Source organism: Pempheris klunzingeri, chromosome 2 (assembly GCF_042242105.1).
Source record: "Pempheris klunzingeri isolate RE-2024b chromosome 2, fPemKlu1.hap1, whole genome shotgun sequence".
Taxonomy (NCBI): domain Eukaryota; kingdom Metazoa; phylum Chordata; class Actinopteri; order Acropomatiformes; family Pempheridae; genus Pempheris; species Pempheris klunzingeri.
In genome coordinates, this window is record NC_092013.1 from 11203921 (window position 1) to 11223064 (window position 19144).

Genomic DNA, 19144 nt, shown 5'->3' on the forward strand with positions numbered 1-19144 from the left:
CAACCTAATAGGACAAAGCAATTCACACTTTTTTTTTTATTTCCTCTCTCGTTCACCCATTCACACCATGCATACACTTATGGTGCAGTGTAAGTCGCTGGCCTGACCATGAGCATTTTCGGTTCATCGTCTTGCTCGAGGACGTGGACAGAAGGAGCTGGGGATTGAACCATCGACCTTGAGCCACAGCCCTAAAAAAACCAACCAAGTATAAAGTTATGACTTATGTGGCAGAAGTGCAATGCAGATGGTCAAACTCACTGGCTATTTAAAATATATGATGATGTTAATGCAAATGATGTTTGGACTCGGTCTGGGTTTGAAATCTGGGCTGTCTAATATTTATCAGCCTCAACCTACACCATCTGCCTGGACCAGGCAGACTTTACATGAAATTACCAGCACAAATATCATCATCTGCTGATATGGGATAAAATCCACCAAAGCTCTCCTAATAACACACACATCAGTCAGTACCCCTGAGTACATGAGCTACACGCTGTGGAAAACAGACCCACACAGTATCTGTGATTTAACACTGCCATCTTGTGTCTGAAGTGTTGATCTTGCACATTGCAACATGTAGTCAGCCCACAGGCTTGCTCTAAATAGAGTATTTGCATATGGAGGAAGTAGACAGATAAAGGAAGCACTGTCTTACATTATCAGATCTGCTCAGTGGCCATCATCAAATTACTGTTATTACATAAACCAGGTACAGCACACACTGCAGCAACTATGAGCTAAATATTTAGAGACATAATTATGAGAAGATATTTTCTTCAGGAGATGCTTTTGACTAACAAGCTTTATTCAACAGTATTACCTGGGCGTGGGTATGGCAGGGCCGATGGCAGCAGTCCTGGTAAAGAGTCATCCACATCAGACAAATCCACAGAGTATCTAATTAACATTTCCTAAAAGGGAGAAATCAATGTCATGATCAAACACAGGAGACTTTAATGGAAACTGTTGCCAACACCACTGTATTACTAACAATTGTGAATTTCACAGAGAAAAGCTACACAAAAGGTTTATTATTAGAGGTGAGGCGTCACTTAGGGGGCTTAGTGTTAGGTATGCTGCAACTGGTGGTAGTGATATGAAAGTAGAAAGAAAAAGATTTAGGTTATGGAATATTTTTCCCTTTTGGGAATAAACATACTCATACATACATTACACTAGGTGGGAAGAATGACTAAAAGTGAAATGTGGAGCCCCTTAAACATAATAAAGTTGTTATTTTAATGTCTTAAATGGAAAACAAAATTTTCTCTCATCTTCTGATACTTACTTTCTGATTCTTTTATGTTGAATAAAATAATACAGCGTCTTTGGACTGAATTAATAATAAAAAGTTACCTAGCTAACCTCTGCAGACTCTGTGGACTCCACCCAGCGGCAGCAAGAAGGGGAAAACAGGGAATTACAGTCGAGCTCCGCCTCTTCCTCATACTGTAAAGTGAATGTTAACTTCCTGGAAATCAGTGTGTGCCAGAGAGCTGCCTACAGCCAGCCCGGTGACAGCCCCAGCAGCGAGGACACCCTGTCCGTCTGTCCGCCTGCTCTCCTCTGTCACCAGCCCGACGGGCGCTGCACAAAGTATAAAGGTGAGCTGCCAGCTGAGGGACATTCAGGTCTTGTGACAAACCCGAGAGGATGGAGGCTCTGCGGCGGCCTTGTTCCTAAACACCTAAAAACTACTGCTGCATAATGGTGTAGTGCTATTAGTTATGGCAGAGTACAGTAGCCTGGTAGTGGTTTGTACTTACTCAGTTAGTACATGCATTAGGAGAGGGGTGTCAGTCATTTGTTTTGATGAGCGGGCAGTGAGTGTGTGTGTGTGAGCTGGTCAGTGCAGACATGTCTGAGCTTGTCCAGGGGTCCTGTCCTGATCACAGATACACTGTTCAAGTCTCTCTTCAGGGTGCCCAGCCAGGATCATGCCACCAAAGAGAAGAGCTGCCTCTGTCGCCAAGGCAGGTGGCAAGAAGGCGAAAGAGGAGACACCGAAGCTCAAGGATGCCTTCACCTCTACGAAAGAGGCCCTCCTGGCTGCAGGGCCACAGGTAAAAGGCAACAGGAAGGTGGATGAGCACTGCGAGCTGTCAAGCTCTGGAGAGGTAAGAAAGATGTTTAATTAATGATACTATCCTCACAGTATTCACATTAGTGCAGTTGACTGGATTTCATGCAATCATTTTTACTTTTTGTTCTGTTTTGTCCCCACCAGGTACATGAGGACTATGACTGCATGCTCAATCAGACAGACATTGGACATAACAATAATAAGTTTTATGTCATTCAAGTTATTAAAGAAAACAACAAGTATTATTCGTGGAACAGATGGGGCAGAGTGGTGAGTTTGTCAACAGATGTCTATTAACTACATTATTCTAAATACAAGTCAATACTGAACTGAAAAAAAAAGCATCCATTTGCATCATTTTTATTGTGTTGTATTGTATGTATATGGAGGAACTTGGTGAGACAAATCAGTCTCAGTGGTTTGCTAATGAATATATTAATCATCTTAATTAATGGCATCATTAGCATGTTGTTTAATATACTGTGATGATAACGTCTGGCTTCTGACAGCGCGTACGGCTCCTGTTGGTGTGTTTCATTCTGTTATATAAAGCGAATTGCCCCTGATTGCCTCATCTCCGATCTAAATTCAGGGGGAAGTGGGACAATCGAAACTTAATGATTTTGATAAGCCTGAGAAAGCCATCAAGGACTTTGAGAAAAAGTTTAAGGACAAGACAAAGAACAACTGGAGCGACCGGTTGAATTTTGTGTCTCACTCTGGGAAGTACACCCTCATCGACGTGGACAGAGAGCAGGATGCTGAGGTCAAGGTAACGCAGATTTCTACTTCACTGGGATAAGGAGCATTAAATATGAAACCGCAAATCTCATAGAATCAATCACCACTATCCACTACAGACTTCATCAAATATGTTGGAGGCTTTTCAAGTATTTTAAACCTTTAAATGTAAATATCAGCCTTAGCAAAATCTCACTGGCTGTACTTTTTGATATTGCAGGTGGACAGTGTTGATGGAAGTACAGTCAAAGTCACTAAAAATGTCCTATCCTGCACCCTTGACGTTGCTACACAGAACCTCATCAAGCGAATTTTCAGCAATGACATGTTCAAGGAGGCGATGGAATGCATGAAACTTGGTGGGTGTGTCTCTGTTTACCAACCGTTTACAGCAGACCAGTTTGTGCAGTCTGCAAAAGTTCAATGTGCATTCATTTCTGTTCTGTAACATGCCTGTTGGGCTACAGTGCTTGTTCTAAATGTTGATGCCAAATTGGGTGCTAATGTGAAAGTCCCTGTGCACTCTTTGTATATTTAGCTTGACTGGAAATTTGGAGATCAAATAGTGCAGAATTTGACTTGTAAATGATTGACCAAAGGGTGAAGTCTACATTTACACAATTTACCTATTATCTCAGCATTTTAAATGTATCTGATCAGCGTCTGGGGCTTTGCTAATAAGATCATTGTTGTAACATGTTTAATATGCTTCTTTGTGATTTGAAAGTAATTGAAATAACAATGTGCACCTTAAAATAGGCAAAATACACTGTGTAAGATACCTTTTCATAGCAAAAACAAACATACTATAAGTAGGCCAGTTGGGATTTATGGTTGTTTGTGTCTGTGTTATACAGACATCAAGAAGATGCCTTTAGGCAAACTCAGTAAAATGCAGATTGCAAAGGGATTTCAAGTGTTGGAGGAAATTGAGGCAGCCATAAACAAAAAAAGTGGAAGCGCACGTCTGGAAGAGCTTTCCTCAAAGTTCTTCACTACAATCCCACACAATTTTGGCCGGACCAGACCACCAATTATCAACAACAAAGAGATTGTGGAGGAGAAGAAAGAGATGCTTATGGTGAGTATTTTTTTTAAAGATCATATATTGGAATTAGCTGTCTTTTTTACGTTTTCTCAGTCCTAAAATGACTCTTCTTTTACATGCTCTGTAAAGGTGCTGGCTGACATTGAGCTTGCCCAGACTCTGAAGTCAGAGACTGAAAAGGCTCAGGAAGAGATGATAGAAACAGTTCCCCACCCTCTTGACCAGGACTACAATTCTCTCAAATGCAGGTTCAGTCTAATGGAAAAGAAAGATTCAACATTCAAGGTAATAAGGTTCAGTAAATACAAAGCGCTTGTACTGTGATGACTGATCTCAGATCATCTTCCATTCATGACCTCTTGTCCACCAATACTAACTTTTTTTTCTCGTTTAAAGATCATAGAAAAATACCTGAAGTTGACTGGATGTAATTATCGTATACCAAAGATTGTCAACATTTGGGAAATTGATCGAGAGATGGAGGTAGGACCTAAACTACAGTCAGTCTCGTTTTATGTGATACAGAAGACTGAAGTGCTGTGACCTAACACATACGTTGCACATTAAAGGGAGATCGGTTTAGCGAGAATGACAGTCTGGAGAACCGCCGTCTCCTGTGGCATGGTACCAACATAGCGGTGGTGGCAGCTATCCTGAAGAGCGGTCTGAGGATAATGCCCCATTCAGGAGGCCGTGTTGGTCGCGGCATCTATTTTGCATCCGAAAACGCGAAGTCTGCTGGTTACGGTGAGGCTGAGTGAAGAGACTGGGATTGAATGATGACACTGATTGCAAACTCGAAGACATTATAATCATTATAGTCTAACTTTTGTGCTATGAATTTTTAGTACGCACCTCCAAAGATACTGGAGTGATGTTTTTGAGTGAGGTAGCCCTCGGCAAAGAATATACCATCACCAAAGATGACTCTTCCTTAAAGAAGGCCCCTGCAGGCTATGATAGTGTGGTGGCTCGAGGATCAGTGGAACCAGGTACAATATTTCTGCCTCAGTCAATATCCTTTAATACCTTTAATATCTTTCAAGTTCACTGAAAGTATATTGTTAAAGCCACATGTCTTTTTTTTGTCAAAGCTGCACAGCAGTAACTTATGAGAAACATGCACATTAGAAATGTGCATCTTACTTTCAAGGTTGTGTTATTTGAACAAAATTCTACCTGGCTCATTTTGTGACTAGTTGTGTTTTGTTGATTTCAGATCCCTCCAAAGACATCTTCATCACCCTGGAGGACAAGAAGGTTGCTGTGCCTCAGGGCAAGCTGATAAATCAGCCCCAGTTCTCAGAGAGCTCCTTCTGCAACAGTGAATATGTCATCTACAAGGAGAGCCAGTGTCGCCTTCGCTACCTGCTCGAGCTTAACTAGTTCAACTCAAGGAATGAAGCAGATCTTTTCAAAGAGACCAGTTTCTCATTCTCTCTATAAAAGGGGCTTCCTAAAAAGCTTGGCTGTGCTTTTTTCTTATAATAGAAATGGTTGTTATCTTTATTATTAGTTATTGTGCAGATATTCCTACCATGATGCGTAAATGGCTCATACTTCTTTGTGCCTTATATTTTTCATACTAAAAAAATGGCCTGAGTGTGATAGACTGCATCTCACATAACTCGTGCTGACATACTGTATTTACTTTTCCCCTGTGTGATGAAAAAGATTACTTTTTCAATTCTTACTTGATTTTTCTTTTTAAATGTCTAAAAGGCCTCTCGATATTCGCACTGTTTTGTTTTCACCTCTCATCCTGCACCTTGTGCACTTTTTGACATCTCAGTTCTTTTGTGAGTGGTTTTACATGCTGCTTTATTTAATCAAAAATGGTAATACTAATATAAACCTGTCCTTCAGAAAGAAATATATATTTGATTTTCTTTGGAGTTACATGCTCCTTTTTTAATTTTAAGTGGTTGAGCAGAGGTAAAAAGAAATGGCACTCTATGCACAGATATGTTTACAGGCAAGAAGTACAAAGTGCAATTTGTGGAAAATATTGCAGCGCTGTTATTAATCGAATATTGTATTGAGCTGTGAGAAGGACTCTGAAATGCTTCTGCAATGTACAATAATGCAACATGTACTTAAGTTATGAGTGGCTTGAATAGCTAATTTCTTGCCCAGTTGGTCTTCTAGCTACATTACAAATGTCACCTTATGGTGTCAGTAATGAGCAACTCCCTGAGAAATGTAGTTTCTCAACAATTTTGCACATTTTTCCAAGAAATTACTTGAACCAGTGATTTGGTAATAAACTAAAGTGCCCCTCTAACTTGTTGCAATGTTTTTCCTCTTGGATGTTGATCTTGAAGACTTATATTCTTTTTGTTTACTTGCTATTTCAGGTGTTGTCCAGTATTGCAGGTTATGTGGTTGTCATTGTTTACTATGGCGATATGGTTTACTTGCATGGCAGTAACACATGTAGAAAAAGATGGTGATGAGGGTGTGTGAATGATTAAATAGTGTAGTCCTAAGAATGCAAATAAACTTCTACAGGGTAAACAGATTTATTAAATGTTTCAAAATTACAACCTGTGAAGCAAAATGGGAATGCATATTAACAAATAATCATGTTTTTGATATCACTCATTTTTGATATTTTGAGTTCAGACTATAATCCTGCTCTCTGACCTACACTGAGAGAAGAGTAAGTAATTAAAGCACTTTTACATAATTTAAAATGATCACCATAGAGTTAAATCAAAAATGCATTATATAAGCTGCCTTTTTACAACAATGAAAATTGTTTGTGATTCCTGAGGCATTGTATGGATTTACATTGACTTGACAGTATCTTTGGATGTTATGTTCGGCTCTTCGAAAAGCCCCCAGAAAGAATTATTTATCTATTTTTAATTCTGATCTCAGATTGCACTATAAGAATATAATCAACATAAGCACTACTATTTAGTTACATTTGCATGACGCTTGGGTTTTAGGATAAAAATGTACAAGTCTAATAAGTGTTCTGACACTGCCAATCAGATTGTGGGGCTTTTTTACATGTTTTGACACTAGTTAGCTCAAGGAAGCAGCTACAATTATGAGCCAGAACAAATAGACATTCTAGTTCAATTAACCCAGATAATTTGTTTTTTTTTGTTTGGAAGAAACATATATTATATACTTTGCACCAAGTCAAAATATTCAGGTAGGGTATTGGGATGTAGTCATATTAAGATGGGCCTTTTGGGTTTATTAATATAGAAATGTTAGGGGACCACTGTCAAACACTGGTAATTGTGATGTAAAAAAAAAAATCCTGTGGGTGTAAATTAGTAAGCAATTTGTTGTAGCACATTTAGTTTAATTTCTACAACAGAACTCACTCCCTTATTTGTTGTAGGTGGAGCAGTTGTATTGCATAATGTTATAGTTGATCCTGATTTAAATAAATAAAACTGCTTAAATAAAGATACTGCATCAGGGTAAATCCCTGTCAAACTGGTGGAAATTAGGACCCAGGGAAGACTGAGCTCCAGAAATGGGACAGTGGAGTGTGTGTCTATTTGAAAAAAAAAAACTACCACACACAATACAATGTGTGACAGTCACTGCCATACACAGCACAGGACAGGAATGAGGGTGTTACTGGATGAGAGAGAGGAAGCATCATTTACAATCTAATGTAATCATGGAATCAGTGTTGAGCACTTCTTTAATTGGAGATGTACATGTGAGTCTGGACTGCTGGAGAAGAAGCAAACCTCAGACATTGACATAAGTGGACTTGTTGACATGGATTCTTAGTTGGAGAACTGACTCCTTTACTAAATAAATAAATAAAGGTGGACTTCTTCTGGTTTAGGCCAACATAAACATATGTGGAATTTCTGCAGGAGCTTTGTCAAGTCAGACCTGGTAAACCTGTTTGGTCTGAACTGTAGCACAAACAAAGAGTGGATCATGGGTAAGTCATTTTATGCATGATCAATGCTGTATGCTGTATGTATGCTGAAATCCATACAAAATTTAATTTCAATCAACAGTCAATCAATAAATGACCATACAATGAGATATGAGGGTATTGATAATTAAAATGGGTTTGTCTTATATTTACATTCTGCACACCATTCCTTACTGCAGACAGGATGAATGTCATGAATTGATAATTTTCAAAAACACTTTTCTAGATAGGCCTTTTGGGGAAAGAAATAATTAGTTTAAACTGATTTAACCTGAATAACTATGATTATTAATATTCCCTGGAGCAGACTGTGACAAAGCAAAGTGATGAAAACCTTTGTCTTTAAAGTGCATAAATGTGCACTTAGAGCTTTTAAAGATGGAGCAGGCCAAAGCTTTGATTGCCTTTTAACTTGCCAGTGCTTGGCACTCTGACAGAAAGGACAAACTTGCATATTCCAGTATTAATGAATTTATAATATCACAATTAATTTTTGTCCATGTCATCACCAACTCACGTCCACTTAAGCTTTTGTTAACTCAGAAACGTCCTTTGGCTGTGTATGACGCCATCTGGCACAACACATCAGTTTGTTACTCTTTACTCATGGATTCTTATTTCTTAGATATAATTCAAGGGTCAAAGACAATTAAGAGTGTCTAAAAGGAGAATTCACAGATGTACAAACAAATATATTGGACAGCAGTTGGACCTCAAACAAAAGCTCTCTGGAAAACCAGGATCACAGGTAATGAAACGCTCCGGCTACTGATGCGTGTCATTGCTTATTGTCCTCACAACTCTTATCTTTAACAACAGAACAGAATGGCCCTCAAGGGGGCTAATACAAATTTTATGAAAACAAGGTAATTGCTTTATTTGACTAGTGTTTATATACATATTATATATATTGAACTATTCCTACAAACTATATGGGTAGAGGTGATAGCATACAGTACTTAAAAAAAACATTGCTTTTTTAGTGGACAGATAAATACACTTAAAATGTCTTTAACATTTTGTTTATAGATAACTATTTCTGTCTTTTCGACACAGGGCACCCACACAAAAAGGCATGCGAGATGCAAATGGAGAAATCTATGAATGAATAATGGCTGACAAGACTGGTCCCATGATAGCCTCTGTGCCAAATCAGTCTGTGGCAAATCTCACCACTGTCCCATGGGAGCCCAATCCTACGGTTCCAGCCAATGTGGCCGTCGTCACAAGCTCCCAGTCACAGATCAAGGACCTTTTTGGGTTGTTCTGCATGGTGACCCTTAACCTTATTGCTTTGTTGGCCAACACTGGTGTGATGGTGGCCATCGCTCGAGCTCCTCACCTGAAGAGGTTTGCTTTCGTGTGTCACCTTTGTGCAGTGGACCTGCTGTGTGCCATCCTCCTCATGCCTTTGGGTATCATATCCAGCTCACCGTTCTTTGGCACCGTGGTGTTCACTGTTCTGGAGTGTCAAGTTTACATCTTTCTCAATGTTTTCCTCATCTGCCTGTCCATTCTCACCATCACGGCCATCAGTGTGGAGCGTTACTTCTACATTGTACACCCCATGCGTTATGAAGTCAGGATGACCATCAACCTCGCTATTGGTGTTATGCTCCTAATCTGGGTTAAATCAGTCATTTTAGCTTTGGTCCCGCTGTTTGGATGGCCAGCTTATGGACATCAGAGCTCTATTGCTGCAGCTCACTGCTCTCTCCATGCGAGCCACAGTCGTCTAAGAAATGTATTTGCTGTGCTCTTCAGTGTGGTCTGTTTCCTGGTCCCTGCAGTTGTTATCTTTGCTGTTTACTGTGCCGTGTACAAAGTAGCTCGTTCTGCAGCCCTGCAGCAAGTCCCTGCTGTGCCAACATGGGCAAATGTGAGCCCTGCTAAGGATCGCTCAGACTCTATCAACAGCCAGACCACCATGATCACCACCACCCGGACTCTGCCCCAAAGACTATCTCCGGAGAGGGCCTTCACCGGAGGCAAGGCTGCCATGACTTTGGTATTCATTGTGGGACAGTTCTTGGTTTGTTGGTTGCCCTACTTCATCTTCCATCTGCAAATGTCTCTGACTGGCTCCATGAGGAGCCCTGGGGACTTGGAGGAAGCAGTCACCTGGCTGGCATACTCCTCCTTTGCAGTTAACCCATTCTTCTATGGACTGTTGAACAGGCAGATCAGAGAAGAGCTGATAAAGTTTCGACGCTGCTGCTTGACCCAGCCGGCGGAGTTTGGGGCATCCAGCCATGAGGGCTCCTTTCAGGAGAACTTCCTCCAGTTCATCCAAAGAACCAGCGGCACAGCTGAAACCGTGTCCAGCTCTGCCAGCTCCCGTCCCAGAAACACCTCAGACCAGGGGATAAAGATCCCTGGACAAATACCTGAGGAGCACGCTTAGCTGATGAGTTATGGACTACAGTGCTAACATATAGGCCTTGTCAGTTTTTTATGTTTGCAGGCCATTTTTTTCCTATTGGAAAGGTTCACATTTTAAGTCTATTTTAACAATATTAACATGCCCATATGTACAGTGAAATGATTACTTGTCACCGTTATAATTCCTCATGTCTTTGCTGTCCTTTCAATCTAAGTGATGGGGAACAAAATCCATCATTGTTCTGTGCAAAAATCCCCACTTGATTTGGATGACTCAGTCTGCTTGTTTTCAACTGGATTTAAGGCGCATAGAACAATGACTGTGGTTTTTGTTTCCCATCACTTATATTGAAATTTCTTTAAGAAAGAATCTCTTTGCTGCCAGTATAAACTAGAGGGACAATTACAGCAACCCATCATTCTTCCAGTGTGCGAATGGACATGTCAGTACTGTTTTAAGGTAAACTTGAAAAACTATGTACCTATCCTCTACATACATCTTAAATTTCCCGTGCCTTTGATTGTCTAATGCAAGTAGGCTTTCTCATTTTAGGTCAAGGTGCTATGGATGCACTGTAACATGAAATATTGAAATAGTTTTGAATGTTCCCTGTGAATATTTTCCATTCTATATATTACAAATTGGCTCATTTTAATGACGTATCCAGATATGTTTTATATGTTTCTAAGATTGGAGTGTAACTACAATAACGAGGTCATGACTGAATGGATATTTAAATGTTGTATTGTATTTAATTAGGAACACTTTGTATTCCATATGAGAATGAGTTGGTTCCACTGTATCATTTTTCATGTCAGTAACAATATGTATATTCAAATGTTATACTGGCCACTGACTTTGTTGAACTTTAAAATATTGGATGTAAATGTTGCCAAGTGGTGGTCCTTAATATCTAAAGAATAACAGAGCACGAACACGGTGTTCTCCACAGTGCAAGGCGCTCTCATAAATCTGAGGGACAATACCTCAGAGTTCCTGCGTGCAGCAGATATGCTGATAGACGGAGAATGTCATCTGCCCACGTTGTCATGGAAATTGAGCGAGCCTGTGACTCACATAGCAATGAGCACCTTTCTGCTGGATTTATCCTTCAGCTTTAGATCCTGACTGGAGGCTACTAATTCAGGTTCATGTCTGTTTTTTCACATGCATACAGATTTCACACAGACTATAAGTTCAGACAGAGACTCATTAACATGTGAGTAGAGGCTGAGGGGAAGGTAACACAAGTGCCTGCGAATATGGACTGCTATAATAGTGATATGTGTACGGTGAGGCGGAGATAGTGAATTTACAATGGCAATCATTACATGGCATTGATAATGCTCCGAGAGTGGTAACAAAGTGCTATTTTATGGCCTCTGCTGTTTGTATTAGTCTTTCACAAACAGAGGAAAAGACGAATAAAGAAGAATAGTGTGGTTACAGCAAATAACAGTGAACACCATTTTGCTGTATGGCGGTCACTAACTGGAGTATACACCACTTACATAACTGTGATTGTGTATTTAATACTTTGAGGTAAATATGACACCAGAAGGACAAATTTTACATTATTCATCTGGTCCCACATAATTCAGGGCATGACAGCTGCTGACAACATAGGGTAAGAAATGTGCATGCTGAAATTTGAATTTCATAAACCCTTGTGTCCATACAATAACAACAATAGGGTTACATCAAAATATCAACTGGATCTAGATACAGCATTCATAAATCTCATACAAATGCAAATTAGGAGATGTTCAGGATGACCTCATATATCAGAAGGGCCTTTCAATCACTATCCATCACACCACTATTCACAACATTCAGAGATGTGCATTTTCAACCTGAAATCTGAAATTATTTTTAATTAAAACAGATTAGAAAGACATGTACACGTACCAGAAACATCTGGATGGACAGGTGTGACTGTTGCAGCTCAGCACCTTGATTACAAATTTAATGATGTTCCATGTGGGTAAGTAGAAAATAGCAGCATCTCAGCCTGGAAATTTAATTCCTCATGTTTAGGACCTGACACAGTATATACACAGTATGATGATGATATCAGAGAAGACAGTAGGAGCAAAGATCACTGATATTTCTGATGTTTTTCTGTGCAGTGTTGCTACACAAGTATTCTAAGCTCATCAGCCCGAATAGCTGCAAAGGAAAGAGCACTCAGTCCAAAGTTAAAGATATCAAAGCCTAATCGGGGATAAACTGCTGAAAGACAAAACAGACAAGGCTCATGCATGGCAGCACACTTTGATGTCTTTTGCAGTTGGCAAGAAAAGAAAAGGCAAGTCATGAGGTCGTGAGGTGTATCCAGTCAGTAAATGCCTGCTTGTTTGAAATATAATTAGGAGTGAACAGATGGATTAAGGAACATTACATGGAAAAAAACAAAAGAGACTCTTGTTGTTAGTCAGGTTATGCCAGAAGATAATCTTATTGACCAGCATCCACTTTATCTGAACCTGTGACCTACGGACTCTTCGACATTTATGATTTTTAAGGAGTTTTAAATATATATATATTTTACAATACCACTTCACATTAAAGCTTCATCGTCAGTGCTAGCAGCAGTTAATCTGTCAGAGTAACAAAATTGTATCACCATGAAAAGTAGGCAGATTTTTATATTTCGCCAAACCACCAGTATGAACACTACAAATGTAGTGTTTACATTCGTCTTCTGCTGGTTCAGTAAACCTTGTCAGACAGCATGCAGTGGCATGATCTGAGAACACTTGATGTTTTATTTTTGCAGAGACGTCAGGCACAATCACAACACAATACTGGGTGGTTCTTCATCGCCATGGTTTCCAGACATGCACACACCATTAATCACCTGCTAATCTGACCCTGTCTCCACTACACTATCACTGCAGCATTGCTGTGATTGGGAACACAAGCCACTTTGGTATTAGTGCAAGTACCAAGAAAATTATGTTTTTTTGTTTATTTTTAAACCACAAAGATAAACCATGGCCAACAGAGTGCGCTATACACCAGTGAATTCCCCTCCCTCCTCTTTGTTTGGACATCTCTGAAAAGAAGGCTTCTAGGAATTTTCAACACACTGCGAGATACGTGTTGTCTGCCAAATGTCTGGTCATGCTTTTTTCAAAAATGTGAATGATGTCTGAATGTAGAGATATTGGAGTCAGATTACTGTCTGTATGTGGAATGTCTGTGATCAGTGAAAATAAATATTGCGTTAACAAGCACAGTCTATAAACTAGAGATGAATGAAATATGCTGTGTATACGGCCAGATACATTTTTTCTGAATTCAATTATAGAGGAAAATGTGAAGGTTCAGTTGTTGACCAAGTAAGAAGGCATTGCACAGGTTTTCTGTGTGACTCCATGGCTGCATAGTGAAGGACAGCGTTGTGACAGAAAGTTGTCTATATGCACCAAAAAAGATGTACAAGGCTGGATAAAGCAGGCAACTTGAGACCTTGAGGAGCCCCTGAAGTCCAAGGTTCACTTTGTGTCATTTGGCTTGCTGTAATTTGATTAACAAAATACATAATCAAAGAGAAAAGCAGCTGGAATGATAAAGACCTGAATTATACACTTAAATTAAATTAAAATATTCCTATAATAACAGTAGATCACATGACTACTTTTATGTCAGAGGAGTAGTTCGTATTTTGATATACTCTCTCCGCTCTCATAGCGTCAACAGGCAACCGTTTCCTGGTAAAAAGCTCTAACCCACTGTACATTACTTGCTCAGCACCAACAACACACAAAGTTAGTTATTGAATAATGAAAAAAGAGGAACATTTAGCAGCTATAGAACCATATTTTTCCATCAGGAGTTGATGAAGAGCAAAATGGAGCTGAGAGTGAATTACACACTATCATCAGGTGGCCAGAAACAAACTACAAATAAATGCTAATTTTGCTAATGTTGTTTCTGCTGGATATGTAAATAAGCAACTGGTTGCCAACAAGTTCATATACATTTTATATTATTATAACTCAGAGTGACCAAAAATCAATTAATGGTGGATAAGATTCATCGGATTACTTGATATGAATGTGGTGTTCATATTCCTAAATAAATTCATTTTAATTACCTGTGTCCAATTAGTGCCTCAGCATTTTGTCTGCCATGTGCTCTGTATACATATTCTGATACATGCACTCATTTTTACCCCAGTGTATATTAGAACAAATATAAATGCCTTTGCATGTGTTCTTACGTATACTAGGAGAGGTACTTACAGGATATTGAGTTGTTTGTGTAAAATGATTGCATGAAAGCCTGTAGTTACATACTCTGTGGAGCATTTAGTTCCTGAGGGAACTGTGAGGAGTCTAGAGAGGTTTTACTTTAGCTACAAACTGTCTACAGTGTGCAAACCGTTATATGAACTGCACTAGATAATGATGAGGTGTAAAGTGTGTAGTATCACACTCTGCAGTAACACACGGGTCGGATTACAGAAAGTTTCTGTGGTCAGAGTCAGTGTCATTGGAGGAGTGAAAATCCAGCTGGGATGGGGCAATTGGGAAGAGAGCTCTCAGCAAGAAGCTGCGGAAGTGCAGAAAAGTCTGTCCTTAATGGACCGAAACTGCCTTCATGATGAGAAGAGATGTATAATCATTACAGTGCCAAAATACTACAACTGTTCCTCACCACTATTTCAATATACTGGGAGGAAGCAAGGGCTGTTTTTTTGCTATTAGCCATTGGACATTTGTCATGCAGGTCTAAATGAGACTTTCCATGTAATGCTTCACATGGAAGATGCCGCTAAAGACAGGCCTTTAAAAGCCATTAAAGGCATTCCTCAACAAGGAGCAAGAAAGTCAGCAGCCCACTATGTTCCACCTGGGTGTCAGTGACTGTCCTGCGGAGGTTAGAGTGGTAAGCCATCCTTCTGCTACGCCCTACTCATCCTCCATATTTCCACTGACATGACCACAGCAGTCAGCCAAGCCGAGACGCAGCTCGACTTAGTGGAAATGGAGGACCGGAGATTAAAAGACAAGAGACCAGCAGGGGATGTGGTGGAAATCGAAGTGGATGTACAATCTGAAGATCTGAATTCCACTCACAATGACACAAGGCCTCTGATCCACGACAGGGATCCCAAAGGAGTCAACAAGGGTCTTAAGGTAACAAATGTGCACCGTCACAGGGATTTAATCAACATAAAACACATATAAACCTTCACACAGAACACACAACACAGGCCACAAGCTCAGGGGTATCATATCTGTCTGGAGAAACACAGAAGTTGACAGGTCAGTAAACTAAACAAACCCACTGCACGTGCCTTGCATACCACTCCTCCTGTCTCTACTGAACCAGCTGTATCACTGACGGTGCAAAGCTGAATTGAAGCAGAAATCCACGTGAGGTTTTAGCGCTCAATTGTAATTATTTTGAGATGATCATGAGGACAAATGCAGTGTACAAATAAAAGCTTAGTTTGAGAAGTGTGTTGTAAGTAAAAGTAAAAGAACGTAAAAGACTGTATCCAGACCAATGACTTTTATTTTTTGTTTGCAGGTAATATCCCCATTGTGGGATAAATAAAGGCTTATCTTATCTTATCTTATCTTATAAGACTGTAATATAAGACCCACATGTGATAAATATCAATATGCTGCATAACACTGACCTCAAGTGGACATGACCATACATAGAGTTCTATTTTTTCCTACACGACACATCACAGTACAAATAATGAAAACATTGTTTGCAATTAAAAACTTTGCAGTACATTTTTGTGCATTACCCACCACTCTAACTTTGCTTGCCAAATGTTTCGCCACAGTTCTAAGTGTTATATTCTACACATGTGGGATAAACTGGCTCTAGACATCCTATACAATGTCATTCATCAACATCGTTACAAAGGGGACATGTCCTATACAATGTTTGTGTGTCTGTCTTAAGGTCACGTTTGAGGATGTGATTGCAGAGCCTCCCTCGGTGCGGAGCTTTGATAAAGTGTGGCTGTGTAGTCACGCCCTGTTTGAGGTGTCCAGACTGTGGTGCTACCGCGTCACCACCCTCCTTCTGGCAGTGCCGATCTCACTGGCAGCAGGGCTCCTCTTCGCTGTGCTGAGCTGCCTCCACATCTGGTAGGACTGCTATTACACTGAGATGAGGTAGACTTGCTGGCAGGGATGAGCTGCTAAATGATTTTTGGGTAAATAAGCATCATTTCTTTAGGAGTGTGGAAGGATTTCTATTTCTTATCAATAAGATGAGCTTTCTTTTCCCCACTTCCCTGTATCTCTCCAGGTTGATCATGCCCTGTGTGCAGCTGCTTCTCATCAACATGCACTGGGTCCAGACTGTGTGGGGCAGCATACTGAACATTCTCATCAGCCCCTTCTTTACCAGTATTGGAAAGTGCTGTGGTCAGATCACCATCCATCTTACAGATAGAGGAACACATTGTGTGTAAATGCTTGAATAAAACAGAAGATACACTAAAACAATCAAGTGGTAACAGATTGCATACTAATTCCTTAGAGGCAAACTTTAATCTGAATAATCTGTCTTTGATTATTTTGTATTTTTGCTCACCTGTCATCATATTTGGCCTGCTGACATATGTCCCCTTTGTAATGATGTTGATGTATGATGCTTATGACTGTATGACTGTAAGCCACAACCTGATCAAGCATGTGTTGATAGAATATGTGGGGTAAATTGGTACAAAAATTATGCATTACAAAAATAGCAAGTTACAAAAGAGTTTTGAGCAACTTAACCTTATATCTTTGAGAAAGGGTAAATAATGACATTAATGATATTGATATTAGTGTAATGACATTGTAAATCAGTTCAATTAAATCACATTTATGAATTTCAATAAATGTTTCGCTGTTAAGGACATTGTATTTTGTATTGAGATAAGGTTGAATTTTTTGGTTGAATTGAGTTGAAATATGTTGTATCCCACATTAGTGAGGGACTGTAACAGTTTGTATTAACATACATTGCATTATGTAAAAGATGTCACTTGATGAAGTTTATCATTCGGACACAAAAAATAACACAGTGGGTTAGAAACAACCCTGGGTAAAAAGTGTACTCAGTGTTGGTCATTACAGCACCGCCACAATGATAGTCTGATAGGGAATCAGTTTTTTTTGGTGTGCAGAAATAACAAAGCAACACAAAAGCATCTTAACATTCAGGTCAGATCTGGTGTCAAAACAGCAAGCATACAGTGCAAACCATTTTTGCAGATGTCACCAACATTTTTTTTTTGAAAATAAGGTCTTTGGGGACCCCAAGGCGAACATCAGCAAGTGTTTTGGTACATAGATATGAATCTAAATAAGATAAATGTAAAATGTGTGAAAAGTGGCATAATTATTTTATTGGACATCATGTAAATCAGTGAGTTGTGCTGATTGTAATCCACACCGAGACAGTAAGAGAGAGATTAAATGAACAGAGCAAAGCAGAGCCGAAATGGAGGAAGGATCCACTTTAGCATCCCGTGATGCCGTCCATCTCTCAGAATGAGGTAGATTAGTTGTGAAGCTTGATTACATTGTCCAACTAGGTGTAGAGTTACAGGTCTTGCAGTTGCATCACTGGATTCCTCACCGATATATCTAGTTACAGTACGTGGCACTTTTCACAGACATTAAAGTGAAAAATTGAAGCAAATCAAGCGGGCATGACGATAAAATGATGCATTATGTTACTGAATTATTCACATTACTTTGATTTTTAGAGTATTAAAGAATGACAAGCGTATTGGCTATCAACAATATTCATTCTGATCATGCACAGATGAGGCATTTACTAATAGGAATAGTTTGACATTTTGGGAACCATGCTTATTTTACTTTAGAATTAGATGAGATGATTGATACCACTCTGTATGATGAATTCGAAGCTACAGCCTGCAGCTGGTTAGCTTAGCTTAGCTTAACTTAAAGACTGGAAATTGGTATGACTATTTCTTGGCCAGGTGCAGTAATTTTTCACACACTTTTTCTAATTTTTTGTGGACTAAACAAACAATACATAATTTGTTATATTTCCATTTTTTATGCTAAGCTGAGCCAGCAGCTGGCTGCTCGCTTTATAGCATCATCTCTTACTGACAGACACGAGAGTGGTATCAATTTTCTAAAATCTACGTCTGGCAAAGAAAGCAAATAATTGCGCTTTCCAAAATAAGGAGGGGTTTCTTTCATTTGCAGAAAATAACACATAATAAAAAGCATTTTCAATACACACAGCACTGTTCATTTTAAAGGAAGATGATACCCACTCTTGCCATTACATTCTATATGACTCTAAATATAGGTCTGAGAGCCCTGTCTGTCTGCATTCAATGAAAGACAGGAGCCAATGCTTTCTCTGCTGATTGGATCAACACCCATAGGGGCAGAGGTATGCCCACCATGACTCTCGGCTGAGCTATTTCTGTCCCCCTGCCTCCATGCCTAGCTGGCCTCTACTCTCTCCATTGCCACGCCAAGAATACTCCTCTAATTGGGTTGGCTCCCGATCACATGCGCAGTGATCCCTTTCCAGCCCTCTCTCCTCTTCCCTGTCTCTGCAACCAGGGGACCAGTGCAAGGAATGCCAATCCTTGCTCTGAAGTCACACTTCCTGTACTGTTCTTACGCCCCACTGACTGAGATAAATAAAAGCTGGGGGTGCTATGAGACCTTGTACCAATTTTCCTACACGCCTCCTCCTGTTCCACCTTCTTTTGGAGTTTGTTTATGCAACTTGCTGATATAGAAAGCTGTGACTGATAGCAACAACTGCACAGCTTAAGGAAGATTGGATCAGAGTTTTATTTTGAGAGCTATTGAATTTTAGTGGGCCTCGCTATAATCAGAAGAGGTCAAAACTCCGGCAACACATGTATTGTACGGAACAATTTATTGTCAGAACAACACGTTTGGGCTTGTAGCCTTCATCAAAGACTCTCACTAA

At 39.7% G+C, this 19144-nt stretch overlaps 3 protein-coding genes across 4 annotated transcripts; all 3 read left to right on the top strand.

The window, feature by feature from the left end:
- Positions 1 to 1517: 1517 nt before the first annotated feature.
- parp3 (poly (ADP-ribose) polymerase family, member 3) lies at positions 1518 to 6151 on the top strand. Of its 2 annotated transcripts, none has more exons than XM_070844299.1 (11): positions 1518 to 1610; positions 1916 to 2123; positions 2234 to 2359; positions 2682 to 2861; positions 3051 to 3189; positions 3688 to 3911; positions 4008 to 4163; positions 4275 to 4361; positions 4448 to 4625; positions 4727 to 4870; positions 5098 to 6151. In XM_070844299.1, the coding sequence occupies exons 2-11, from the start codon at positions 1944 to 1946 to the stop codon at positions 5262 to 5264; spliced, it is 1581 nt and encodes a 526-aa protein (XP_070700400.1). In that variant the 5' UTR covers positions 1518 to 1610; positions 1916 to 1943; the 3' UTR covers positions 5265 to 6151. The 2 variants fall into 2 exon arrangements, with proteins under 2 accessions (XP_070700400.1, XP_070700406.1); XM_070844305.1 differs by having other exon boundaries at positions 1524 to 1610; positions 1927 to 2123.
- A 2724-nt stretch (positions 6152 to 8875) lies between these two features.
- Positions 8876 to 10204, top strand: gpr61l (G protein-coupled receptor 61-like). The gene is given in 1 exon segment (XM_070836920.1): positions 8876 to 10204. A coding segment is annotated over 1 exon segment (1329 nt).
- Positions 10205 to 15177: 4973 nt separating this feature from the next.
- On the top strand, positions 15178 to 16634 carry LOC139207258 (caveolin-2-like). Its single transcript, XM_070836931.1, has 3 exons — positions 15178 to 15330; positions 16118 to 16305; positions 16469 to 16634. Exons 1-3 carry the CDS (start codon positions 15178 to 15180, stop codon positions 16632 to 16634), a joined length of 507 nt encoding a protein of 168 aa, XP_070693032.1.
- The last annotated feature ends 2510 nt before the right edge of the window (positions 16635 to 19144 follow it).